At 47.7% G+C, this 27,785-nt stretch overlaps 6 protein-coding genes across 6 annotated transcripts; 4 read left to right on the top strand and 2 right to left on the bottom strand.

Annotated features, from left to right (window-relative positions):
* Positions 1-1,297: 1,297 nt before the first annotated feature.
* GGS22DRAFT_115640 (allantoinase) lies at positions 1,298-3,374 on the bottom strand. The gene is made up of 2 exons (XM_047958088.1): positions 2,599-3,374; positions 1,298-2,537 (listed from the first exon to the last, which is right to left on the bottom strand). The coding sequence occupies exons 1-2, from the start codon at positions 3,118-3,120 to the stop codon at positions 1,449-1,451; spliced, it is 1,611 nt and encodes a 536-aa protein (XP_047820451.1). The 5' UTR covers positions 3,121-3,374; the 3' UTR covers positions 1,298-1,448.
* Positions 3,375-5,503: 2,129 nt separating this feature from the next.
* GGS22DRAFT_158267 (uncharacterized protein) lies at positions 5,504-6,819 on the bottom strand. Its single transcript, XM_047960616.1, has 4 exons — positions 6,445-6,819; positions 6,158-6,370; positions 5,836-6,101; positions 5,504-5,778 (listed from the first exon to the last, which is right to left on the bottom strand). Exons 1-3 carry the CDS (start codon positions 6,563-6,565, stop codon positions 6,088-6,090), a joined length of 348 nt encoding a protein of 115 aa, XP_047820452.1. The 5' UTR covers positions 6,566-6,819; the 3' UTR covers positions 5,504-5,778; positions 5,836-6,087.
* Positions 6,820-7,213: 394 nt separating this feature from the next.
* GGS22DRAFT_178756 (uncharacterized protein) lies at positions 7,214-9,683 on the top strand (the record flags this gene model as incomplete). The annotated part of the gene is made up of 6 exons (XM_047963598.1): positions 7,214-7,276; positions 7,333-8,239; positions 8,351-8,771; positions 8,834-9,073; positions 9,242-9,260; positions 9,315-9,683. The coding sequence occupies 6 exons, from the start codon at positions 7,214-7,216 to the stop codon at positions 9,681-9,683; spliced, it is 2,019 nt and encodes a 672-aa protein (XP_047820453.1).
* A 1,543-nt stretch (positions 9,684-11,226) lies between these two features.
* On the top strand, positions 11,227-14,329 carry GGS22DRAFT_158273 (glycoside hydrolase family 92 protein). The gene is made up of 6 exons (XM_047960617.1): positions 11,227-12,076; positions 12,192-12,557; positions 12,654-12,734; positions 12,787-12,937; positions 12,985-13,476; positions 13,536-14,329. Exons 1-6 carry the CDS (start codon positions 11,421-11,423, stop codon positions 14,253-14,255), a joined length of 2,466 nt encoding a protein of 821 aa, XP_047820454.1. The 5' UTR covers positions 11,227-11,420; the 3' UTR covers positions 14,256-14,329.
* A 6,140-nt stretch (positions 14,330-20,469) lies between these two features.
* Positions 20,470-20,937, top strand: GGS22DRAFT_115708 (uncharacterized protein). The gene has a single exon (XM_047958089.1). It carries the CDS (start codon positions 20,581-20,583, stop codon positions 20,881-20,883), a length of 303 nt encoding a protein of 100 aa, XP_047820455.1. The 5' UTR covers positions 20,470-20,580; the 3' UTR covers positions 20,884-20,937.
* A 3,915-nt stretch (positions 20,938-24,852) lies between these two features.
* GGS22DRAFT_178758 (fungal-specific transcription factor domain-containing protein) lies at positions 24,853-26,950 on the top strand (the record flags this gene model as incomplete). The annotated part of the gene is made up of 3 exons (XM_047963599.1): positions 24,853-25,312; positions 25,370-25,456; positions 25,509-26,950. 3 exons carry the CDS (start codon positions 24,853-24,855, stop codon positions 26,948-26,950), a joined length of 1,989 nt encoding a protein of 662 aa, XP_047820456.1.
* Positions 26,951-27,785: the final 835 nt, after the last annotated feature.

A 27,785-nucleotide genomic window follows, 5' to 3' on the forward strand; every position in this document is an offset into this window, starting at 1 on the left:
ATCAGGAATAGACGACCTGAGTATTTAGCTGACATGAATTTGTCAAGATGGTAAATACTTATGTGAGAAAGGATGGAGGATTAGGAATATGAAATGAAATGGAATATTGAATGTTCTTGGTTCTGAGTGAGGAGTGAGGCACAAATCCCTAATAAGAGACCAACGAACCGATTGACATGTTGGCTCAGAGTTTGTATTATGAGAGAGATTCTGCAAAATGGTTGTTCTGGACAAGTTTTCTTTTTCCATAAAATTACTGAAGATGGGTTAAGGCGATTAAAGCGGATCTCCGGTGGATAAGGTGGGGTAACCACGAGATACCTGCCGAAAAATGATAACTTCCCGATAGCGACCCGATATAGGCATCGGTTATGTTTATGTGAATAAGATCTTAATAAGTGGAGAATTTGGGATTGTGAAACATTCGTCATTTCTCATAAACGAGATCGTTGATGTTCTTGCCGAAGTAAACAAACACGAGAGTCGTGCCTCGCTTAATCAGATGGAAAATACAAAGTACTTACTAGGTACTATTATCAATCTTTTATTTTAAATCCTTGATGACCCCGGAAAAGATGAGGTTCATTAACCGAAGCCGGATACTCGCTTCAAGTTTCAGTCAACTCTACTACTTTATTTGAAACTTTAAGAGGTCCAACCTCTATATGAACTCATCCAACGGCATCAAGTAAACCCACTATGGTATACAATAGATGAAGCATTCATGGATAACTATCACTTTTCTACCAACATCGCCATATCTGATAAGTTAATAGAAACCAAAAAAATAAACCCATTTTTGTCACGGAGCTTCAACTTCAGCTTCAACCATTCTATAGCAATACATGGTAACTACAAGCATCACAAACATGAATCCATGGAAACCTCTTAGCATCCATGCAACCACCCGAATGAAAGAGACGCAGCACATCTCAACCCCAAATCATTGGATACCTATCCATGGAGATGCTTTACATAACACCTATTGGAGAAAGACTCGCAGCCGTAGACCTACATACTCCATCTGACATGTACAAGCAAAGCACGTCAATTCGCGTGCTGCAAGGAATACACAAAACCCCTCTCTCCCATCTCCATCTCCATCTCACAGCACCAATACCAAAACATACTTACCTAGGTAGATAATCTAAAGTCTTCAATTCTCGTTCTACGTAAAATGTAATAACACGCAGACTCCCAAACCAAACCATCCAAAATCCAAATCTCTAGCCCGCAAACTCCATCTAAAACACACTCGCAGGCCATGCAATAGTACCTAATAAATAAATACCGTACGTGCGTTCGCTCGTCAAGTCATCGCGATATTCTGTTGCTCATCGTTAATCGTCCAACCTCTCCATCTCTATCTCCATCCTGTAACCCCTCACGCACCCCGCGCAGCACCAGTCTTGGCAGGGGGCACAACTCAATTCACCAACAATTCACTCTTAAGCAATCCTCTTCTCAGTAATAGCCTCACCAACAGGTTTCCCACCAACAAACCCGCCATTCACACCACCGTACTCGAAAACCTTAGAGCCACGAACCCAGGTTTCCCGAACACGGCCGGCGAACTTGTGGCCCTCCCACGGCGAGCACCGGTTCTTCCAGTGCATGCCTCCGGAGCTGAGCACCCACTCCTCTGCGTCGTCGAAAACGGCGATATCCGCGTCCATGCCGACTTTGAGCGCACCCTTACGGTGCGATAGTCCGACCTGTTTCGCCGTCGCAACGGAGCATAGACGCACGATATCGAGGATGCTGGGGGTCGACTTGCTACCTGCTTGAGCGCGCTTGAGGGCAGCGGTGTATAAAATGGGAAGACCGAGGCCGACGGACGAGATGCCGCCCCATGCAGCAAAGAAGTCGCCCACTTCTTTCGCAATCTGAGTCCCTTCCTGCTTTTCTTCAGTGAGAGCTAGATCTGCTGTCATGTCGACACCCGAGTCGGAGTGATGCATATGCGGCGCTTCGATAGTCTGGAGTTGAGACGGAAGGAGTTTGAGCTCGGGTGTGCAGGGCGAGTGGTCGGAGACAATAGTCTTGATGCATGAGTCCGACGCCGTTAGTTCCTCCCAGAGTCCATCCTGGTTGCGCTGCTCACGGATCGGTGGACAGCATTTGTATCTGCAGTCGCCATTCTCAACTCCCTCAGCTGCTAATCCTAAGTAGTGGAAGCATGTTTCGGCAGTGATATCTACTCCGGACTTGCGAGCGGCCTTCAGGATCGGAATTGCCTGCGTCGCGGATAGGTGCACGATGTGTAGATGTAGGTTTGGGGCGAGGTGCGCAAGCGAGATAATTTCGTCAATTGCGTACGTTTCGAAGGACGGGGGTCGCGATTCGAGGAACGTTTGGTACGACTTTAAATCGCCGTGTGGTGCTAGGGGAGGACCGGATGCTTGCACTGCATCACCAACGGAATCGGCAATCGGCGGGATCATTTCGGCGTGGAACATAAGCGTCGTCGGCGTGCCATTGAGTGTTTTCATCGCAAGTGCAATGTCGTTGGACGAAATGGCCGGGAATTCATCCACCTATCATATTCGATCAGCAACTAATACCAATGCGATTTACTTGCCGTAAGCGCAGACTTACACCCGACTCGATTAAGAAACCCTTAAAGCCGCGAACTCCCGCTTCTACCAGTGGAAGCAGCTCGTCTGCGTTTCCGGGGATAACGCCTCCATAAAAGCCTACATCAACCCAGCACTGGCCCTGACTAGCGGCTAATTTTTCTTTGAATCCCGACAATGTTGTGGTCGGTGGGATGGCGTTGAGCGGCATGTCAACAACGGTAGTCACACCACCGGAAGCAGCCGCCCTGGTGCCGGTGTTGAAACCCTCCCATTCCGTCCGGCCGGGTTCGTTGAGATGCACGTGAGCATCTACAAGTCCCGGAATTAAAAGTTTGGTTCCATAATTAATATATTTAGTCGACGGTGGAAATGAAGCCTGAGGCAAGACATCAGGAACAATTGCTACTATCTTGCCTGTGGTAGGCGAGATGGATATCGTCGCCGGGCTAAGAACGAGGCTATCGTCCGGTAAGGTGAGCACGGCCCTTGTCGATACAAGGACGGTCAACGGTCCGGCATTGGATCTAGAGGTGACGGTCATTATGCAAGGCGGACTTTTTTTACTACTCAAAGCCGTGGACAAGGCAATGTGCTAGAAATAGAACTGGTAGACTGCCAGACAAAGATAGAGCGGCAGTGAGAACAAAGGAGGGTCTAGCTTATCGCGGGACCCTTCAAGATGAGTGGGTGGGTGGAATGATAAGACAATCAAGACAAAGAAAGATAAGGAAGGAGAGTATGTATCGCAATTCGATAGCGATATGCGATAGACTTTTGACTTGAATGAAGGTCAAGATAGAGAGATAACCGGAGAGGACGAGGCCTACTGGCGGAGCAAGTGCTATGTGCGATAATACGAATATATGGCAAGAAGACAAGACAAAGAAGGGAAAATAAGAAGAGCGAAGAAGAAATAACAAACGGACAGATGGAGACGATCGAGTAAGCGAAGCCTCAGTCACGCTATTCGTGTGATCTCTCTCTCGGGTTCTACACAGAACTAGGCCCGGGTAAGCAAAGCAGCGATACCGCTACCGCAATAAACAACCGCTACGACCATCGCCCATCACCCATTGACCATCGTCTCAACTTGACTGACTGACTCTTAGTACGGGGCCTTGTGGTTCGTGCAGGTGGTGGGTGGTGGGCGGTGAGTGCTAGAGACGAGAGCCTGTGGGGTGGTGCACTATCTTGAAGTTCCCCAGAAGGAGAAGGGAAAGGAAAGATTCGGGCTCTCCTGCTACAATGTGCGCTTGTCCCTAATTCAGAACGGCACAGCCGGTTAGGGAGATAGGTCGAGAACATCACGGGAATGGAAATAGAGATAAGAAAAAGACGGGAAGTGGTTCAAAGTGGGTGTGAGCGTTGAGAAGTAAGAGGGTAAGTCGAGTAAAGAAGAGAAAAACTGAAAGAAGAAACGACCTGACCTGGACTTTGATTGGACAATGGTTGTTATCGTTGGCCGCTGATTGGCGTAAACTCTTTACCCTAGCAAGAGGCTATGACTTGCATTAGTGTATGCCAGGGGAAGCCAAGCCTAATCTGGTTACTACGTAATAATCGTCCACCGTGCTGATATCGATATCGGACCTCACCGTCTAGCATCGAAAAATGGATTTAATCAGCTGCAATGCAATCTGCAAAATGCGTGACACATAACTTTCACACTTTGTAAGATGCCCCCTTATAAACAATCCCCTCGCATCGAAGTCTTATCAATTAATCAATAGAAAAGCCACGGTAGATCTTCACTCTGAAAGTCGACTTATCATCGAATCTGTCGGCATTGACGACTGTGTTACGTCGGCGGCCCCAACAGAATGGACAGTGTGGATCTGGACTAAGATTAAAGATTAACCATAAGTTTTCCAATCGAATTTTTATCGAGCAATCGTTTCTCGATCAATTCGAGTAAACTTCGAGTCAAGCACACCGAAGTGGTCACACATCACGAATCACAGAATGGCTTCATTTTACCACCCCATCAGGCAATTCATTTCGAATACGATTTAATCCATTTTGAGAACACCCCCGTGGGTTTTCTCATTCTTTGTCGCCTTGGTCGCCGGTTTCTGAATATTCATCAAGTAATATTAGAGTAATAATTTCGGTTGTTTTCGGCCACGACTGGCCTCGAACTTTACAGCGTGTATTCTCGATCAGGGGTTAGGGCGTTGAATCCCCTCTATGGAGTATAGGCGATTACCAACTCATCGCAACTCCACTTTCCCGGTTTCGAAACGCAATAAATTCTTTCGTCGGCAACCATCGCAATGCACCAATTGAGCCCACTATCGTCACTTCCGCGGTCCACGATTAGTATAGATGGATTTTTGGCAGACTCACCACTTGGACGAAATCATTAATTTCCGTCGGTTTTCACAACCCGCACGGCACATGCCACGCCGGGATGTCACTAACAATAAAGTTTTCAAATCCACCACTTGGGAGTCCCTCTAAATAACCTCCGCGGGCTTCCCGTTCGCTTCCCCGTCCTCAAAACAGCGCTGGAACAGACTAACTAATTTCGTGCGGGACCCAAATTATCGGATAACACAGATTCTATCGGCTATGTGTTTTTGACTAGATGTACTTCGTACATTTTATTGTTTAACTTTCGAACAATCATAAGTTTAAATACTTTAGGTGAGTGGTATAGAACTCTATTTTCGAATCGACGAAGGTGTATTCCCCATGATCAATACCCATACTAGTGAAGACTAGCAAAATCTTACGTAAAAGAGATTCCAATCATAATTCCATGAAGTTGTCCTACGAGGAGAAGTAATCGGCCATACACGTAGGATTGGCTTTTCTTGGGAAAAAAAGAAAAGTATCGTTGAAATATTGAGTCTCAAGTCCCTTACACATAACTCGGTGTGCTCACTAACAAGTCAACATAACAACTACTTGACTATGACGAACAAAGCAATCTACAATGGCATAATCAATCTCTTTACAGTCACTTTCATGAATTATGTGTAGGTAGGTAGGTAGTATTAAAAATGTAAATGAATGTTGAGTGTTACTGAAACTAACAACAACAACCAATAACGAAACAAATAGTCCCCTAGCATCATTCTCTTAGCAGTCTAAGTATGCCAAGGTGGCGATATAATCGAAAGAACATAGCACAGCCTCCTCATCCCTGATTCCTCATAAGTATCCGATCATGTTTAACTTCGTTATCACCGACCAACTAGAACACAAATCATTAACCCCTTTTCCCAACATCAACCCGACATAGGTATCTTACGTTGTATTCCTCCACTCCAAAACTACTCTCAAATAGATATTAATCGTATATAAAACCAGGTACCCAAGCATGTATGTGTGTTCGTGTCGTCGAAGAATGACTTCAGGAGAATGATATGATGGGGTATCATGACGCAAGCCATGCCCATAGCAGAGTCTAGTTGGCAATTGACCTGCGTCGATATCATATCGAATAACCCGCGCGAAGTCGCAAGCTGTCTCTCCGTACGGTAAGGAATAGGGGTAACCGTGCTCAAAGCCTGGTTTCTGTTATACTATTAGTCATCCATCCTATCTGACATCCAAGGTATGAGAAGACTTACCTGCAAGTGCTCGCCACATATAGACCGTATCCGGGTATGGATCTTGTGCCGGCTGCTTGGGCTTGGGCTTCGACTTGGGTTTAGCGTCAGAGGTCGAGCTTTCCCCCCCAAGCTTTGACTTGACCTTCTTCGCCGCCTTGTCCATTACGCTTCGGACCGAACTGGTGCTACGTTGGCTTCGCGTGGATCGTGCATCTAAGGATGACTTCTGGTCTGAAGCAAAGGTTAAGTCAGCAATGTATAGTAATATACATGATGGTATTAGTTAGGTAATCATGGCTCCATACCATCATCCCTCTCGGAGGCATCGACTTTCTGAGTCAGAGTATCAACTAGAGTTTTCTCTGAGCCGGTTGATGGTCGTCGTGGAGTCATGGTAGGTACAGACGAGGCGGATTGATGTGACATTGTGATATATACCTAGTAGGTAACTCTAAGGTAGGTTAGGGTAGTAATAGTACTGGCAATTATTAACTTAAAAAGAGAAACTTATTTGATAGACAATCACTATGATATAAGTCGAAGAGCCAGGAGCCAAGATCGGTATTTATAATTGGTGATGTACTTGTAGAAGCTTTAATTGCAATTTGCGACGGGCTATACAAAATCTTCCTAACCACCATAGCTTCTCCGGGGTGAGTAATTGGCCTGACATATGAGTCACTCATAACGCATTCCCTGCTTTATCATTGCATGACCGATGTAGCATAGCCTTGAGGTTTTGCTCTCAGCTCCGTCTGGACTACTTCGGCTTCGGCTTGGAACTCCAGGTCGGGGTGGGGGCCTATCTCTTACGGGTAATAGTTTGCGAGAGTGATAGGCGAATCAGAGTTGCTCTTGTGGATACTTTAAGACATTTTCTTCCTTGTCATTTACTAAGCCGAAGCCGAAGCCGAGCTGGCTTTGTTACTAAACATCGTCACCAACATCTCATTCTACCGCCAACCTCGTCTCAGCTTATATCGGCTTCAATTCATTCTTCGGTTTGCGGCTTCGGAGTTCTTTGATTACAGCCTGGTCACGTCAACGCCCTTCTTACGCAGCTGCCTCTAGTCAATGTTCGAACCTAGCAACCGGCGGTTACTTATGCGCCGTAACGGTCGGCCTCAAGCTTGTGATGTAAATAAGATTAGGCTCCTAGATTCTTTTGAGAAATCATTAACTGGATATATTAGCCTTGTCGTAAGCGAAAGTTAGCTTGTGATCATACACAACCCGTCTGTAACCGATGTAGGAAGAGAAAACAGGACGCGGAATGCGTCTACATCCTATCGGATTCAACAACACCGAGGTCTAATAGTCCGTTGCCACCTCTGTCACCTTGCACACCGCGCTTGGCTACACGGAAACTCCCCCGGCCAATTCAAAATAATCCGGAGGTAGTATCTCGCATACAGGCTCCGGGCCTTACGCAACCCGGCTATCTTGGCCCAACTAGTTATTGTAATATCTATGAGGACACCGAGAACAGCTTGTCACTTCTCCAGAGTTCCGAATCCACCCATCATGAAAACACTGCTCGCAATGCTTTTGTGGGAGGCTCTAGAGATGTTCTATCCACTCGCATCCGCGAGATGTGTCTCACAATCCTCCGCAATATCCCTGATACTAAAAATGGCAAAACACTTCGATTCAAGCTTGGATATGATGGCTGGGTTCGTCTTGTTGCATTACGAGGAGCCAAGGCCTTCTATGATGCTTTCGGGCATATCTTCACTCCAGAAAATCGCACTACAGCCCAACTGGAAGAACTGGCTCGACTTATTTGCAGTAATACTCTAAAGCCACTGTCAGATGATCAATCAGACCCAGATCGATGGGTTGGCCAATTTATAGGGCAAAATACGCGCTGGGAGCTCATAGGAATACTTTCCGTCTTTTGGGAGTTTGTTCCTGCTTCGGATGCTACTACGTTATGGAAAGGAAAACGCTCGGCTGAGTACGACAAGACCTTCCGCATATCTAGGGATTATATACGCTTGTGCTTTGAACTAGGCAAGGAGTTCTGCACTGGAAATGCCTTAATGCTTTATCTTAGCCAGAGGTGTGCCGTTGTGGATTCTATGATCGTCGGCGATGCTAGTGAGTCATCCTTATTTACTTCGAATTGTGTTCATTAATTGGTTACTTAAAGTCCATGCTACTTGGCACGTTTAACCTCATGATCGGGATCATTAATTGGATGTTTCGCAGATTTGCTCGTATGGAGATCCCATGCGGAGGGAGTATCACTCCTTACCTTTCTCGGATACCATGCGATGACACCAAATGACAGACATTCGACGACTATGACAGCCGAGATTAAGAAGTTATTGTTTCATCATATGTTCACCATGGCCATGGCTCTCGTTTCTTTCACCGGACGGCCTCCCCTCATCGCTTCCCGGTATTCATCAACTCCTTTACCCCTTGATCTTAGCGACCAGGTACTGTTTTCTGATCATGATACTTTCATGAAAGCTGTTGGTCGCCTGGACGAAAGAGGATGGAGTACCGACGGAGTGATACACCATACTACCCGGATAAGGGCGCGCGCGATCATAGCACGTCTTCGTGAAGAATTATTCGAAATTGCTCTTGCGAAAGATCAAGTTGCATCTATCGAAACTCTGCTGTAAGTAGATGGACCACCGAATATTCCCATTCGCATCGAATTGGTCTAATGATGGACCCTAGCACTCTTCGAGCTCGTGAATTACAAGCAGTAGCCGACTTTCCTACCTGCATACAATATAATCCTCGTGATGTCGAAGACCCGGATATTTCTATCGAAACATTAACTTCAAGATCATTCGTCCAACTGGAGCATCTACAGAATATGTTTTTCATTGAGCGACTCCTGCTTCGAAACGGTCATGAGGACAAAGGCGATTTATTGAGGGTTAGCTATGACCTAGTTGTTCTGACTCTGCCTTGGTATGTTCATCGCGTCGCACATCGCTTGGTGGTTTCTTTCTCGTGTACTGACTTCTTTCTAGTACGTTGCCGAAACGCTTTATTCCTATAACCCCCTACCTCGTAACTGTTCATGGGATGCTAACATATAACAGACTACTTAGAATTAGATAAGATGGCGCCCTTTAGGAATGATTGTGAATGGATAGTAAGTGAACATATGATCTATGAGTAACTTTCGGTCGCTGATGAACTTGTTTAGGTCATGGCTTATGCTGTTCCTGCTGGCGGAATACTCTGCTTGGAGTTGTTAAAACCCACGTTGCACATTAAACCGCACACTGATCCGCGAATCACCCGTTCTAACATTATCCAGAAACTCACGCTCCTTGTCGCTTTTTTAGAATGGGTATGCCCGTCAGGGTCGGGGCCAAACGGAGACCTCTGCAGCGACGCAAAGTCGGTCATACGACGCGTTCTTGATCAAACATTAAATGCTGCATCAAGCGTGTATGAACCCCCAGTGTTCGAATGGGACTTTTCAACGCAGATTGACTTCAGCTTCAACCTTATGGACACATTTGACTGGAATCGACCGGATTTCCCCTCAAGTCAGCAATCAAACCAATAAACGTTGGCGAGATTTGGTGAGTTTGGTGGCTTTTATTGGCGGAGTTTCTCGGGGGAGACGCTGATCTTTATCTACGAGACGTAGATTCTGGATAGCCATCGTATATTCACCATGGAAGCTATTCATCAAATGACCTTCCAAAGTTAAAGAAGAGATAATTGGACGTATGTCATAATAGTCACTGTTCGCTGCGAAAAAGGTATTCTGAGTTGGAGTGTAAAATATATGAAGAAAGGAGAGTTCCAGGAAAACATTGAATATCAGGGGACATGTAGTGGTAACACCCACTAATTATTTGGGGTTTAATAGCTAAAATGTAACTACCGAGGTACCTCGTACAGCCCTCCCAGTTTATTGGAAACCATCCATTCTGAAATCTACATTTTGGAATGGATCTAACTTAGAAATCACAGGTTATAATCTACTTTTATTCCTTCAACAACAAAAAAAAACCACTTTTAATTATTTCTCTCAATCATGGAAATAACGTCAAGAATATTCTATCTCGCTAGACGTCAGACAACCAACTCGGGCAATTTTAAGGCGAAGGTGGTAGATTCATTGGCGGATTTCAGGGACGCTGAAAGCTGCCGATTGGCGAAACTACGGAAAGCCAAGACGGCACACAGCAGCTCTAGGGCTGCCGTGCGGAATATTCCAGTGGGGGTCTTCGCTATCAATAGCGTCCACTCATTTGCCATCAACCCCTGAACGAACGAATGGGTGTCGCTACCTAAACTTGAATGTCGCGATTCCCCGCGTTATCGAGCCAAAGCTTGAAATGATGTAACGAAGCAACAAGCACAAGAAAGGGGCAAGCCGCATGATGTAAATGAGTTTAATTGTTCATATCTTGCTACTACGTAGTACTACATATGATGGTGCAGTAGCCAACCTTCCTTATTCTACATAGCGTCGTCAACATCTCTCATTGTAGGAAGAAATATGAAGGACTTACAGAGGCGTATGCGGTGTTTGTACAGAGCAACCCCTACCTACAAGACCCTATTTAGGTGCCTACACCATCCGATCTTTGGTTATGATCGGCCCGGCCATGTACCTGCCTGCTAGACATGTAGGTATCCATGGATGCTTATCGACTTGATGGTTTATTTAATCGCGCTGCAGGCCCCTGACATCACAGCACGAGCAGCAGCATGGATACCTACAGCGTACATGGCGTCTCTAGCTTATTTAGAGGCGTTCCTTGCTTCTTTCTGGCAATCATCGTAGGATTGGATACCCCGCGTTCCCGAGATGAAGATGAAAATACGCGCCGCGCAATCGAAAGAAATTACTCGATGTAACGGTGGGAGACTGATATGGCCCTGATATGGTCCTGATATGGACACCTGCTCTGGTCACCGGCGAGGTCCCGCTGCAGCCATCTATACGTGCATAATGCAAGCAACACTGGTGGCGAGCGTGCCCATAGCACACCGTATCGCCAGGAATGGAAGGTTCCTCTTTTATATCGAGCACGCGAGTTGGTCACGACCGCTCCGCAACACTAAGACATTGTCTCTTGCTCTTGCTATTTGGAGACAATCCATCGTATTTTATCTTATCTCACTGGTCGGAATTCTTCTCCTCTGTCTTGCCTGTTTCTCCAGCGACGCCGTCCAGGAATGCACGTGTATTAATTAGCTACCTACTTCATAGAGGGGGCATATAACTCACACTCGTTTGCTCTGCTTCTCTCCCTCTTTCTCCAGCGGGGAGTTTGATTTGGTCGTGATGCATTCGTTCAACTCGCGCTTGGGCTCTGCTGCCCTGGCCATCGCCGCGACAAGTCTCGGGACTGTTGTCGCTGCCGACTTTGATCCGCTTACCTATGTCGATCAACTGATCGGTAGTAGCAATGGAGGAAACGTGTTCCCAGGTGCATCAGTCCCTTACGGCATGGCGAAAGCTGTTGCCGACACCACCAGTGGGAGCAACCAGGGTGGCTTCACTCTTGATGGCACTCCCATCTCTGGGTTTAGCGCGATGCACGACTCGGGGACGGGAGGATCGCCGTCTCTAGGGAATTTCCCGCTCTTCCCATATGCGAGTTGCCCGAATGATGATATCGATCAATGCGAGTATCCCAAGAAAACTCGAGCTCCTAACCATGGGTCATTCACCGACAGCAGTGTCGTAGCGCGCCCGGGGTATTTCGAGGTCACTTTAAATTCTGGTGTTAATGCGGCGATGACGACTACTTCGCATGCCGCACTGTTCCGCTTCACCTTTTCTGGGACGGGCTCTAATGGATCCTATCCTCTAATATTACAGGACCTAACGGATCTCTCGGACTCGCGCCAAGATAATGCTACTGTTTCCATCGATGCTTCAACTGGAAGAATTAAAGGCAGTGGCCGCTTCCAGTCCAGTTTTTCCCAAGGGCAATAGTGAGTCTCATGCAGAACTATTTCGTTCATTCGGATATTCCGGGACTTCAATCCAGAGCCTTCACCCTTAATTAGGAACTTTACAAGGAGTAACTACTAATTACGAATTTCATAGTGTACTTCACTTCTGCACGGATTTCTCAGGTCCCAAGATCCATGACACCGGCATCTTCGTAAATAGTAGGGCTAGTACGGATGTCAAGAATTTGACCATTTCAAGGTCAATCAATGGATATCCTCTTCCTGGAGGGGCCTTCATTCGATTTGAGACTGCAGATCCAGTCCTTGCTCGAGTGGGACTAAGCTTCATAAGTCCCGAGCAAGCATGCTCCAATGCCGAATCCGAGATTCCGGATTACGACTTTGACGGAATCGAAAAGGCTGCTTCCGATGCTTGGAAGGAGAAGCTCAGTCCGATTACCATCTCTCAAGGTGGCGTCGATGATGATTACGTGAAGAATTTCTACTCGGGCATTTACAGGTGGGTGGTTTTATTAATCAGCTTAAATTTGTGCTCAAGCTCAGCACTGAGCTCAGTCAAAAGAATAAAGAGTGCGATACTAACTTAAAATGATAGGACAATGGTGAACCCTCAGAATTATACTGGTGAAAATCCGCTCTTCGACAATGGCGAACCATACTTCGACTCCTTTTACTGGTAAGTAAGCCATAGTCTAAATGGAGAACTAGCTAACTAACAACGTCAAAAGTCTTTGGGACAGTTTCCGAAGCCAGATCCCATTTCTAACCCTAACGGACCCGAGCGCTGTAGCAGAAATGGTACGCTCTCTGATAGATACGTATAAATACGAAGGGTGGCTCCCTGATTGTCGCATGACTTTTAGCAAAGGTTACACGCAGGTATGTACTTTGAGACCTTGAGATGCGATAAAACTAATAGCATGCAGGGTGGTTCGAATGCTGACATAGTCTTGGCGGATGCGTTCTTGAAAGGCATTACGGATGGTATTGATTGGGATGTTGGTTACGAAGCCGTCATAAAAGACGCCGAGGAGGAACCCTTCGACTGGTCGAGTCAGGGACGCGGAGGCTTAGACAGCTGGAAGGCTCTGGGATACATCCCCGTCCAAGACTTTGACCACGTCGGCTTCGGAACGATGACCCGAAGTATCTCACGTACTCTCGAGTACAGTTATAACGATTATGTAATCAGTCTTTTCAGTCAAGCGCGAGGTAACACTGCCGACACCGAGAAATATCTTCGCTCAAGCGACAACTGGAGAAGTCTATACAGATCAGACCAGACTTCACTCTTCACTGGCGGCAAGGATACGGGCTATGTTGGGTTCTTCCAGCCGAAGTACTTGAATGCGTCCTGGGGCTATCAAGATCCTTTATGGTGCAGTAATATCGACAACGCTGGTACTGTCTGTTCTCTTGTAAGTATACAACACGTCTAGCTTTCTCATGATACAATGGTTACTAACATAATTAACAGCAAAACACGGCCCATGAGACATTTGAATCGAGTGTTTGGGAGTACGGGTTCTTCGTACCACACAACCAGGGAGACCTGATCACCCTCTACGGTGGCCCCGACCAGTTTGTCAAGCGACTTGATTTCTTACATGATAACAATATCACATACATCGGGAATGAACCTGCGTTCCTCACAGTATTCCAATACCACTACGCAGGCCGGCCAGCTCTCTCGGCAAAACGCGCACACTTCTATATCCCGCGATACTTCGACACAACCCCCGACGGTCTCCCAGGCAACGACGACAGCGGCGCAATGGGGTCGTTCGTCGCATTTTCGATGATGGGTTTATTCCCTAACCCCGGACAGGACGTTTACCTAATCATCCCCCCATTTTTCGAGAGTGTAAACATCACGAACCCGCAAACTGGAAAAACTGCCACCATTCGCAACATCAACTTCGACCCAACTTACAGCGCCATCTATATCCAGAGCGCAACGCTAAACGGTGAACCATACACGAAGAATTGGGTCGACCATAGCTTTTTCGCCGAAGGCAAGGAACTTGTTCTCACTCTAGGCAGGAACGAGAGCTCATGGGGTACCGCTGTCAAGGACTTACCGCCGAGCGTGGGTGAGTATACGGGATTCAACGAGACGTCTTCCAAGAGGAGGCTGCGGAGTGTTAGATCGAGGTATACGCCAAACTTTGGGGAAGGGCTTGGACTTAATCAGTAAACGCTCGTAATAGGGTAGGCTACTATACCTAGAAGCTAGAACTGTACAAATAATAATGATAATCAATTTATCCACCTTATCAGTCCTGAGATCCTTTAACGAAGGCACCAAAGTGGAATGTGGGTTCATGGAGGATGCATCCGAAACATGTGTGGTGATCTCATCTCGGGGGTTACGGCACCCATACCTACTAGGTACTTATAACTGCATGGAGTCGTACCTACCTAGTGTTCTTAGTGAGGTTATTCCAAGTATCAAAGCGTGCGTATTTATGGTCAACTGAGCATGTAAGATTACGTAATATGACATTACTTATGTTTTATTCTACGTCGTTTAGATCTTTGACATTTTGATACCTACCTACCCTATCTTCATGAGTATTTCGAAGGCAACAATTATATACTGGATTACACCTATGGGAGGAAGAAATTCGCGTGGAGTCTTTCAGTATTGAAGCATGGAATAACGGGACTATTTCGATTAGTAATCCAAATGTTATCACGTAAGCAACTATAAAAAGGGGTTAGACATGATATATAATGTAGGTATATTTTAATTAAAACATCTATAGATTGGGATATTGTATATTTGAATCATCGGCGATTTAACAGAGTGATAACTGCTTTAATAACTACTGTGGTGATCATTTCATGGCTACATCTACCTTGATCGGCGTGTTTGAATACTATCTTAGAGGATAGAATAGCACTTAGTCTTTTGCTATAACTACTAGATACCTACCTCCTAATCTAGAATATGTAAAATTTTATCTTATTTACCTAGTATAAATATACTTATGATCGAGTGAATGCCTAGCTATGAGGGGAACACAGATCCCAATATCTCCAGTTAAAGAAGATTACTGTGTTTTGACCTGCGACGTAGGGTATCCATATACTAACCAAAAACGTCTGGTCATTGAACATCATTGCAAGTTCTCTGAATACCTAGGGACGTTCAATCAGCCTAGAGCCCCTCGTGAAAATGCTTATTGAAACAAAATCATCAATATTTCCCATTTACGAATTATACTCAAGCCTTTAACTGATTGGGGCCTACGGGCTTTTTGCTGCATTTCACCTCATGCAATAGCCCACCATCACCCAGAAACAAATTGTCCAGGTAGGCAAGTTCCGATTAGCTGAAAGCACCATTTTGTGCGTACTGGGTATGGTCCACCCAGTCAAGCGAGTCATTTTAGAGAGGGCTCAATAGACCTAAACCAATTAAAGGGGTAATAGTAATATTAATATGTCACCGCAAGCAATCGATCATGAACAAACGGCCTTCATTGCATCGCAGAACAACCACTAGGACAAGACGTCAGATAATGTTAGATATGCCAACGTATCATGTAATCAGATTGACATAGGTTATCGAGATGCCGAAAGACGCCGAACGCTGCCCGTCCGCCTGAATAGTGACGTTCATTTATGCTTAATAGAACTTTCTTGGCGTCATTCGCCTCAGATAGTGATGACGGCGTTCACTGATAATCCGATGCTAACGATGACTGCAACGACGCCGAATACAACAGCGATAACGGCTACCAGATACTAAGAAGGTAGTCAAGGCTCACCGGTAAACCTCGGCTGTAGGAACGCGAAGCGGCAGGCAACGCGCTCCTTAAAATCCACCGAATATTTGCGGGCTGGCTGGCATGCTGTCAGCGTCGTCATCATCTGCACGCGTTTCCCATCTCGATCTCGTCGCTGGACGATTAACCGGTGGGGGTACAGCGAGCTTATTGCAATGTAGGTATACAGGCGACCCTGTCGGCGGCCTGCTTGACCTTTTTTTCTCTTTTTCTTCCCACCACCGCTGGGATTTACAGCTTTGACACATGCATACCTGGGTACTTATGCATGAACCGCCCGGGGATGCAACGTTGGCATGCCGCGAGGCATCTCCAACGTTAGCACCGGGGCATATCTGGAAGAAAAAAGCGGAAACGATCGCCTTTTCTTTGCGACTTTGTATCCCGCCATGGCGTGAGCTATTAGGGTCTTGCGTCAAGATCGCCGTCCACGGAGTGTGGGTTCCAGACATAAGGCTCTGCAAATGCGTGGGGTGCTGTATACAAAATTTATTTGATATAATATACTAAAAGATACCTTCAATGACATATACCTAAACACCAAAACGACTAAGATGGTATTGCCATGTTAGAAATACATCATGTTGACATCGCAATGTTCCACCCTTTTTTGAATCTTCGATCGCTATTCCGCCCCATACCACATTAAGATCATCTAGAACACAAAGCTGTTTATTTTCCTGAAGCCAAGCCTGCGAGGCATACTCTCGACAACCTATCGCTAGAAGATGTGCCGAAGTAACATATCTACCTACCGGTTGGAAGCTATATTAAATCCCGTCATTGGTATCTAACCTGCAGCAAGGCTCCGTATGGCTCACTAATGGCCTAGCAAAGCTGAGATAGACGTATCGTAAAAGCCCCTCCTCGACTGCCGAATACCGCAGCGTATAGCTACAGCTCCAGCCTCATCACAAGCCAGAATACCTATGCGATTGGGTCACCATAGCCCAATCCGGCGGAACCAACTCACATGATATCCACAAATCAGACGTCCCCTCCCCGCGCCCCCTCTCGTTCACGAAGCATGGTGCGTCCACTGATTCCCATTTGACGGTTCCTATAAATGAGATAAGTCCCTAAGTCCCGAGATTGTCCACTCGGATAAGCAAGGCTACCATTGCACCGAAGCCCAACGGCCGCACCCAATGAAGCTTCGAACCGCTTTCGCACGGTTACACACGGGAGCACCGAGTTTGATGGATCGGAATCTATCAGACGTTTCGAGTTGCACGATCTCGAAAAGAAGCGGACACACGTTTAGTTTTTTTTTTCGCTTTTGCGGCCATAGGTGGTTACCTGAACAAAACGGGGACGGGCGAGGAAGTTACACATATTCGGCTATATTCCCACCGCTAAACCGTCCCATTCGTCACGTCCCCGATACCAATCTCACAGAAGCTAGCGCGAATATTGGAAATCAACGTTCCTGACATTAGAACGACGCCAGTCCCGTTCGACCACGTTGCACAGCAGTCGTTTTCCTTGGTCAGAATAGTCGACTTGCCTTGCACTTTCTGGTATGCTCACACCCCCTTAGACGCGGGCTAGGTAGGAAGCCCGGGTTTGGGCAGTGTTATAAATTAACTAAACCGTCGATGGGCATCAACCAAACTTTTCAGTCATGTGTCTCTATCTTAGTAGTCGTCTACAATCACGATCCCATCAAGCGGTGTAGCTCGGTCGAATAGACATGTGACTAGCCATCCACCTAGGAAAACACTCGCGATGGCATTTCTAAGGCACGGAGAGTTTGTGAGTAAGTCGCGTTGCTGCTGTCATGATCGTATGAATCTAGAAGTGCTTTCCGGAGACTAAAGGTCGCAATATTACATACTGTCAAGATGAAGATTTGGGCACCGAACTTCGCCTAGTCTGGCATCTCGAGCCTTAACAGTTTGAGGGGTAGGAATCGGACCAGCCAAGCTGCAAGTCCTATGATAGCGCCTGTAGTGGAGTTGTCCGGACGGGATATCTAGAGGCCCGTCGAGCTCAGTCGCCGGAGGGCTCGTAAGTTTCGGCGAGTTTTCTGTTACAACTATGTTCGCATGTATGACTCCTAGCTCGCATACTCGTATTGGCAACTCGAACAGCTCGACTGGATGGAGAATACGACTATGGTAGGAGGTTATCTAGGTAGTAGAAAGGTCTGGCTGGCAAGTATTAGTTATGTTCGCCGAGGGAGCATGCCGAACCCCGTTTCGCTAATGTGTCACCGTAGTAATTCGCTGCCAGTCAAGTGGAAGGTCTCCGCGACCTGGAATTCCTGGCGCCGATTCGGAGCTGAAATACTCTCTCGATGGAAATGCTACAGACTTAAGCTGCTGAATCCTAAAACCGTTAGAGTACCAACCTCCAAGCATCAAGATCTGGATGTTGCTAGAAGATGATTCGGGACTGTGAAGCTAATGCCGAGAAGGGTTGAGAGTCCCAATATCATTCCAGATACCAATTGGATAGGGCGGCGGTGCTATCCACTGGAGATTTCTCTAGGAACGTTCTAACCACATATTCATTTTCTCGCATAGATCTCCTCTCAACCTTCTGGGGTCTTCTCGGTAAGGAAAGTGAACGCGTGCGTCGATCAACGAGCCTTAGTAAATTTGCCCCTCAGAAGAAATATGATCGAGTCTTGTAGTTTAATTTTATGAGGAGATGTAGTGATGATCTTTGGAGCTAGTTTTACTGTAAGCTTAGTCTCGACCTTAGCCTTAGCCTCGAGCCGCCGGAGCAAGATTTAACCTAGCGAGATAATCCGGACGGCACAGCTAGTTTATTACTTGCCAGCGCGACAGGTCGACCGGTAGATATCGTGTTCCACGGCATCTTTTTGTTATTCTAGCAGCCGTGATTTACAACGATGATGTGCGGTGATCGACCCGCCGCTATGGAATGTAGGCAGAAGAATCCGACTTCGAACGGCATCCCACATCCTAGATGCCGATCTGATGAGGCGGGAATTCTATTTGTAGTAGTAAGATGGTCGGTTATCTAAGGAGAATTCGGAAAGGTGAATGATCAACAATCGTTCCGTGTATTTCAGGCTTTTTTTGAGCGGCGTGCGTGAGACTACTAGGAAGGAAGCAATCAATCTTGATGCCAAGAGGCCTAGCCAGAGGAGCCATCTGCTTCCTATCCATCCAAAAATCTTGATTCTGTGGATCCGAATGGCATCAAAGTGGTGCTAACCCACCGCGGAGTCTTCGCGGAGTCTTGTTAAGCATTTACCAAGGTCTAACAATGCTAACATACTCACCCCTCACGGCGATGGAGCGTCATGTAGGCCCAACCAAAGGTGAGGTTTAGTTAACCTGTCTTATGGGTAACTAAAGTCGACTTGTGTAAGAAATAGGCGCGGCTTGGCGCTCACCTTATGGATCTCGTGGTCTGCATTACGCATAGTAGAGAGGAGCGTTAACGTAAGAACCGCTAAGAACCGCAAATGGGAGAGGGGCTTTGGGTCGATGTATCTGGAAGTACCGTTTATAGCTTAGGATTAGGCGCTTCGTATGTTAGCCTGTTAGCCTCATAGAGCATCAGGATGGAGTATGGTGTTATTACAGTAGAATTAGTATGGAAACAGGGATTCGCCGGTGACCCTAGCCAATACAGACCTATACGACCGATTGATTAGCGGCTTGCGCAAGATATGCGAATGCAAAATGCACCTCAATGGGTCCTCGCATACAGCGTACAGAAGAAACCGTAGCAACAAACATACCTACTAACATAACCTACTTACCTACCTAGGTACCTACCTAGTACCTAACCTTCCTAACCTAGAGCATACACGCTTAGACATCTCGACTCCTTATAATGGACCCCTATCTTCGAATCTTCACCATCCCACGTTTCGGTTTAGTCCTGGTTTCTGGTTCATACACCTATGGCCAAATAGGCAATGTAAGTGATCTGCGCATATTGTACGATTTATGTAGCCGATGTTACTTTCGCACCTCCTCACCCCTGCCACTTGGGAATTCTGCACCTGTACGCATACGGCCAGAGAAGTTCTCATGTCAGAGTCTGAGGGTGGAGTGTGCGATGTGTTTGCTGTGAGATTAGGTATAGATACCTACCTAGTCTAGGTACTCTTTGTTTGCCTGTTCTATCTGTTGGCTACGTTCGGGTTTCGGTGAGTTTCACATGTAGGTAGGTCAGCTAAGCACTTACCTGCAACGTCTCGCACGCGTTCGGCTATCACAAGTCTTGATCGCCAAGATGTTGTCGAATTATGACTAGATCCAACCCCAGAATCCAAAGACATCTTCTTCGGGGCAGCCCGGAGACGCGCTTTCTGGCAGCTGCATGCGACGTTTGTCTGAGTCGTGCATGGTAAACGATCTAGCCCGAAATTCTCATGCTCTCCGTCTTCCTTCGCTCTAGCCCCCCCTCCTCGTAGATTCTATTTACCTCGTGGATGCATATCTGACTAATGTATTGGGCAATGATGCTACCGCAGCGCGTGAAAATGATGCCACAGTGCAGCGAGGAAGATTAGCGACAATGTACGATGACCTCTTTATAAACCTTGGAATCTATGGTGTTGTGCGACCACAGCTCACTAGCGACGTCTTTGCATAGCACAGCGCTGCATCGCGTGTCTCATCTTATATGAGGCGCGTTGATGCCCATACATGCTCACGATCCTGCGCTCATCAAAGTGTTGAGGATACCACACGACGGACGAGTGTGGGTAACCTGATGTAACCTAGCAATTCAAGCCTCATGAGAGGTTGTTACACAGGCTTTGGAATATTCCTGGTATTCCTGGGATTGATCCAAGTACGGAGAGGAGGCTTCATGGTCCGGCAAGTTTCCGAGACCCAAAAGAGGATTGCCGCAACCAAAGATTTCTGGGGAACCATGAACTATGCAAATCAGTGGTCAAGTGCCCCCAAAACGGCGTCTAACATACCTGGAATAGTTAATGAAGATCGTGGGGGTCAGACGCTGGATACAAGCCCGTTGGTACCTACTCCGCCGTACATGGTGCTCCTTTTCCGCTATTGTGATATCTTGACTAACTAGTTCTGATTCTCGAGGTGGAGAAACGTTCAGACCCCAATCTGCAAATGTGACTATCCCCGTAAACGATGGTACATCAGTCTCCCATGCAAATCCAGATGCCGAAGCATACTATGCGTAGGTAGAGCAGGTTGGGGCAGCCTTCATTCCCCCTATGACGACGTTATGGGACGATTTCTGGATTCCACAATGTCTTAATTAGTGATTGATTAAACCTATTAGAATTATGATTGGCTTACCCTCCCGTCGGCATCAGCTATAAGCACGGTCAGCGAATCACAAACGGATATTACCTGCCAGTAGGATCTACGCTCCGCACACTGTACATAATAGAAACTTACTACGATTGTTGATGAGGGATTTGAGATGCGCTGAGTGATGGTAGCGAATTTGAGAAATATTGACAGCCTAATAGGTATGCCATAAGTATCAGTATGTTGTCGCGACAGAGAACCTTTATGGAATTCGATGAGATGACCCGAAGAATTGTTTCGATTATTAATAAGCCAGCATGGTAACAATGGCCAACATGGCCTAGGTACCTTTTAGCGAGCAATCAATCTGTCATTTTAATATGTATTCGAAAGATTTATCATTTGTAACAAAAGCAAAAATCGATTAACAGATCTGCGATTTGGATCCCGCTTCCCGCTAGGAGCTTTGGACCCCTGAAGAAGAACAAGGATGAGCCTTAAGAGCTGGCGATATAGCTACCACGTTGAAATATTTCCCTGTTAACATACCTGGAAAGGACCAAGCCGCGACGCTGGTGGCAGGAAAAAAGCAAATTTCCGCATTCTCATTGGCTCTTTAGGGAATCTTTAGGGTCACTAATTACCACCAGCACAGCTGCAGCCGCGTAATCCAATAAAGCCCTATTAGAATCATCAGCTTTCGAACCTATCGAGCCCTACCTAGGTATTACGCACGTATCGTTAAATATCCCGTGCGAAGATTCGGGCTTCATATCTATATCAAATTCCCCCAGCCTCGATATTGCGGCTCAATCTTCTTCGTCTCGTGTCCTCTCGCCTCGGGCCGAGTGGCTCCCCGGAATCCATCCGGGAGTTGCTGTGAACACATCCTAACCTGGACATTTCGGGGGTCGGGTCAGATGCGAGTTGCTATCAATAGCCAGTCATAAATGTCATCTGGGGTGACACAACAGCATCCCCAGACTTACCAGACTTATCAGAGGCTGACTGGATGTCGGTTCCAGACGATCGACCCGGGAAGGATTCTCACCTGGGTTGTCATGTTAGCAGTGAGAGGTTCTATGTAGCCGTTCTTGTATCCGTGTCGTACCCTCCTTACTCGGTCGAATAGGGGATGCAGACAATGATGTATGTAGATGCACGTCGCTAAATAAACTCTAGAGTTCGTGAATGCATGACAGTGACAGCGAAGGACAGGATAGGACGCCACAGCAAGGGTCGGGTGCTCCATCCGCGAAGCCCGGTCAAATCAGATTATTCCCATCTTCCCAACCTGTTGTCTCCTTTCCCAATCTTCTCCCCCGATCCCAACTTTTTACAGAACACCATGCTTATTATCCAGAGATGGACACAATCCGTTTCGGAACTCGTTTTCCATCACTAGGTCGCTGGCTTGTCGCAGGGGTTCCAAGCTTTCGACCCTCAATAGCCGCTCTTATTCCCGTTAGCATCGCTTTACTCATCGCCCCCAACGAAATATCGATAGTCGTCGTAAGACTTTGATACTCTTGGGTAGTGAGAAAAGAGGAGAAGTTTGTTTGCTGATAGTCAATTGAACATCGACATCAAGACTAAAAGTCTCAACCTAGCAGTCATCTTCAGCGATCTGACTCAAGCCACATTCGCCAAGTGCCAAATGATTTCTGATTTCTTTTGATTTTTTTGATTTTCTGATTCCCTTAGAAATTGGGTAGTAGGTCAGGACGGCAGAAGAGCTGAATGCGACATTGCAAATAGCAACTATTTCTATGGCTTATGGCTTCTGATATAAATGAATTGATTCTCTTTTAGGTCTTTTAGGTCGTTTAGGTGGTAGCAAGGACGAAAAATCTCCGACCCGAAAGATATTGTATCTTGCGGGACTTGTCCAGGTATGTATAGCACTAAATAGCAGTGCACTAAAAGAGGAGAGAGACCTCTAGGTGAACCGTGAACCGTGAATGAATACTGTCGACTCTCTCTTCTTGGCTTGCATTCCGTCATACAGCATCTGCTATGTATGCGGGTTTAGTGAGATAGGCTTGTTTCGGGGCCGGTCCGTTCAAAGATCAACTAGCTGCTAGCAAGCAGCACCAACTCGGTCTAATGTCCGTCTTTTAGTGTACTATGTAGTCCCCTTCGCCCTTTTTTTTGTGCACAGGTCACCAAGTGATCCCTTACTATGTCGTCGCCCCGCGGTATACAAAATCTACGAGGCTGCGATCGATCCCTCGAGGCGAACGATACAAGCTGGATCTACAATATGTAGTACCACGAACGACTAGACTTACATTAGTACCGAAAGATTCCAACAAACCGCATCTCATGGTAACTCTTTTCCGGATTGAGAGCCTTGCGGGAACGCCTCTCGAGCTACCAAACACATCACTCCAAGTATCACCAAGTACCTTCTGGTCTCGCAGGGTCCCGCTAACGCTGCATGTGCATGCTGGGACCACATAGTGGTGGGAACAGTAGACGGGGGTCTTGCGATGGCCGACAGGGGGTTCGAGAGGCGCCAAGCACAGACCAACCCCATTCCTGTCTGCATTCGCATCGCCATACTCATCGCAGCCATCTTTGTATCTTGTTCTCCCATACCTGGCTTTCCTATGCCCCTCGCTGTATCTTTCTACCTTTATTCACCGTAGTTGTGGAATTCCCTGGGCTTTTGCTGTGTGTCGTCCCGTTAGTACACAACAGGACCCTCCCTCATACGCTCCTCCCACACGTGAAGAACGTGAAGGGATAAAGAAAGAGAGAGAGAGGAAAAGAGAAAAAAGAGAAAAAAAAAGAGAAAGTCTGTCGGTCTGCTGAGTTGGTAGCTCGCGATACTATTTGTCCGTCATATATGTACGACTTCTCATCAACTTCTTACTGCTTTCTACCTACGCTTTCTATGTACAGCATTCCGTATCCTTACCTACCCTCGGCGACCCACAAGCTTCGTCTCTCCCTTCTCTCTTTCTTCTCTCTTCCACCCCAAAAGGAAGTACAAGGACCCGGAATGGGGGTGGAGAAAGCTCTCTGCGTCTTCGGGCCTTCGCCGTCTGCCCATCCAACCCTGCCCCATTAGTCCTACCCCTACTCTACCTACTACGGTACGCTGATGTGCATCTCCCGCCCACGTATCTTCGTTTTCCGCTAGCCGCCCCACGGTATCACATACACGGTCCAAATAAGACCTACACTCCACCTCCGCTGCCCAAGCCCGACCCCTCCATCTGTTTCCTCGCTTCTCTACAAGACGTGCCATCCATCGCTGCAGCTCAATCAGACGGCCGGGTCGTCTTCGATTGCCCGCCCGTTTGCCTTTTGCCGACGTCTGCAGCAAGGCTCTTGTTCGAGAAGACCAATCAACGCTGCCGTGTAGTTGCGACCAGCTTGACACATTTCCCCATACCTTCTGCAGGATTATCCTCAAGGTTGGGCCTATGACCGTATACTACAGGATCTGATCTTCGGTCGAAATTGCCACTCCGGCTCTTTTTTATTTTTATTTTTAAATAATATTCTTTCGTTACAGTCGTCCGTCTGCATATGAAGTACAGGTTTTCGGTGTTCCCTTTGCGAGACGGAAAGCCGTCTTCTGCTTTAAGATTACTCGTGGGAATGATATACCGCCCTCCTACGAGCTATGGACTGCCGCCAGCTGACCCTCGTAACGGACGATGGAGACATGCCGTGGTCAGACAGTCACAGCATGGCCTCTGAAGGAAATTCTTCCGTCGTCATGCCGACGTCGCCGATATGGACGAATCCGGTCCAGGCCAATCGAATGGACACCGGCCAGCTGTCCCCTATCAGCACCGAACTCGAGATGCCCGCCGTGGGTGTATCCGCATCCTCCGTGCCGACCATGATCCATTCCGCCACGTCGTCATGTGCAGAATCCTGGAGCACCAGCTATAGCGACGGTCCCGAGACGGGCGAGGAAGCTGACCATGATGTGTCGTGGGAGAAGAATTCGGACGATGTACTGACGGTTCCCAAGCTTGAGCCGCTCGAAGATGAAGGTTTCCAGATGGACGAGGTTAAGGAAGCTCCACGCACGCCAATACCAGAGCCGAACGCTGCAGCGGCGCCACTAACGAAGATGAAGAGGCCGAGAGGACGCCCCCGAAAACACCCCCTCACTCCCCAGGTATCGACGAATAAGGTAGCCAAGGGACGTTCCAAGACCGGATGTATTACATGCCGGAAGAGGAAAAAGAAATGCGACGAAGCGAAACCGCGCTGTAAGTAAACGTTACACAGAATCCTCCTCCCCCTTTCTCCGTATCTGACCACCTTAGGTCTGAATTGTGAGAAGAATGCTGTTGTATGCGAGGGATATCACGAGAAGACGATCTGGAAGAGCGGGAAGGAGAAGGCCGAAGAAGGTATTAATAACAAGCATTTGGGTGTACGCTCATCCTCTAACATTCGGTGTAGAGCGACAGAAGCGGCACAGTCTGCCACATATTACTCTTCAACCAATATTTCAAGGAGTCGAGACGCCCGAGGACATGATTTTCCTCAACCATTACATCAGCCATCTAAGTGGTGTGCTGACGGTTGAAGGGCAGCACAAGAACGCGTTTAAGGATATGTTACTCCAGATGGCCGTGGAACATCGAGGCCTCATGCATTCTATTTTATCCGTGGCTAGTAGACATATCGACTACGATACACCATATGGCGTCAAGATTCTCGGCTCTAACCCGAAAATCAGCCTAACCTCGCTACTAACTAGGTCACAATTTCATCACAATGCAGCAATGGAAAAGCTATGCGAGCCGGTGGGTAACGAGAACGACCCGAAGAACAAGGCCAACTTATCTCCCCGTTATGGACAGATGCTATGCCTACTATTACAGACTCTCGCAGAAGGAAATCCCAACGGCGAGCACAGGGTTCATCTCCAGGCGTACAAGAACCTCATCCAGCAATCTCCTCCTCCGGACAACGCGTTTCTAATATTCATCACCGAATTTTTCCAGTACCGCGTCTTCGCAGACGAGCTGATCCGGTATCCCGACATGCACACGCCCCGCCTCGCAACCGAGGATTGGGAGCCGTGGCTAGAAATCCATCCCGCGCGTCTGATTGGCGTCGCCGACGGGCTGTTCCACTACCTCGCACAGATCACGTCGATCCGCAACAACATCCGAGCGAACATGGCGGCCGAGGTAGACCCAGTTGTAGATTACACGTCGCTATACCGAGCAGCCGAGATAGATTCCGCGATTCGGGAATGGACTCCACACTGGCCACCAGGCGACAGTCGCGATCGAGTCGGGCTGCTGTACAAGCAGATGATGTGGGTATACCTATTCCGGACGATCTACCCGCCCTCGTCGCCCTCGCCATCCGCATTGTTCACCCAACCAGCGACGACAGCGACGACAGCAGCAGCAGCAGCAGCGGGAACAACAACAGCAAGCGTAGTGCCCCTGTCACCGACATCGCAACCACACTCCGCACGAACTCCGCCCTCGTCGTCCGAGCGTCCCACGAGCAGTCATACGACGACGCCACCACGCGCCGAGTCCCCGCCGCCGATCCGCTACCCGCCGCACCACGACCACCGCATCACGCTCGCCGTCGACGAGTCTCTCGCCATCCTCGACTCCTTCAAGCCCAGCGACCCCGTGCAGACGCTTCTCCTCGTGCCCTGTCTCGTCATCGGATGCGCGTGTTTCGCTCCCGCGCAACGCGAGAGAGTCCGCACCGCCATCCGGACTGTGCGCGGATACACCGGCCTGCGCAACTGCGACCGCATCGCCGAGGTCCTGGAGGAGGTCTGGCGGTTAATGGAGCGAGGCGATTGGACCCGCGTGTGGGACTGGCAGGGCGTCGCCAGGGGTATGGGGCTGGATTTCTCGTGCGCTTGAACGGACCGTGCTGCCCATTCGCCATCCACATACCTACATACCTTGCGATATCCATCCTCCTTCGTGCATACATATACATACATATACGGCATCGGTAGGCGTGGGACCCGTTGGATTTCCACCTCGGACACGCGACACGCCTAGGTCCCATCATCTCATTTTCACACATATCTAACGGTTTTTTTTTTATGTTTTCACCTGTTTTTGGTTTTTTTTTTCACTGCTCATTCGGTCGTTGCACTTATCTTACATATATACCCACTGGTCATTGTTCAGGTTCATGTTATAGCGAATAAATCTTGAAAGTATACCACAGGCATTTGGCGGAGGCGGTGACGGGGGCGGCGCTTTTAGGGGAATGGATGGATGTTGCAGGGGGGCTTAGGAGATCCGGAGGGCGACGAATATATGCAGGCGTCAGATACGTAATGATCATACCAGACCACATATATGGTCAGATCATCTTCTATAGCTTCTAAGCTACCTAAGTCACAAGAACGCCTTTTCGGCGCAATCCGGAACTGGTAACTCCTACAACAACGGTTTGGTGGGCAACGCAGCGGGCAGCTGGGGGCATTTACCAGTATTTTACTTTGATAACACTGGCGTTTCTTCTCGAAAGAGAATCGGTTGGACTGGGCCTTTTTTCAGGCACCTTGGTTTTTATCTGGGATGGACGGACTTGAGCTTTTGACTATCACTTGTCCGAATGGAGTCCTTCGGGTGGCGTTTACCACATCATGCATTTTGATATTTTTCCATCCTGCTACATTGGGAGCATAGTCGTCTATTACTAGGTACATACGTGTTATGGGGCTATCCTACACTTCGCCGC

Source organism: Annulohypoxylon maeteangense (assembly GCF_022496945.1).
Source record: "Annulohypoxylon maeteangense strain CBS 123835 unplaced genomic scaffold GGS22scaffold_5, whole genome shotgun sequence".
NCBI classification, from domain to species: domain Eukaryota; kingdom Fungi; phylum Ascomycota; class Sordariomycetes; order Xylariales; family Hypoxylaceae; genus Annulohypoxylon; species Annulohypoxylon maeteangense.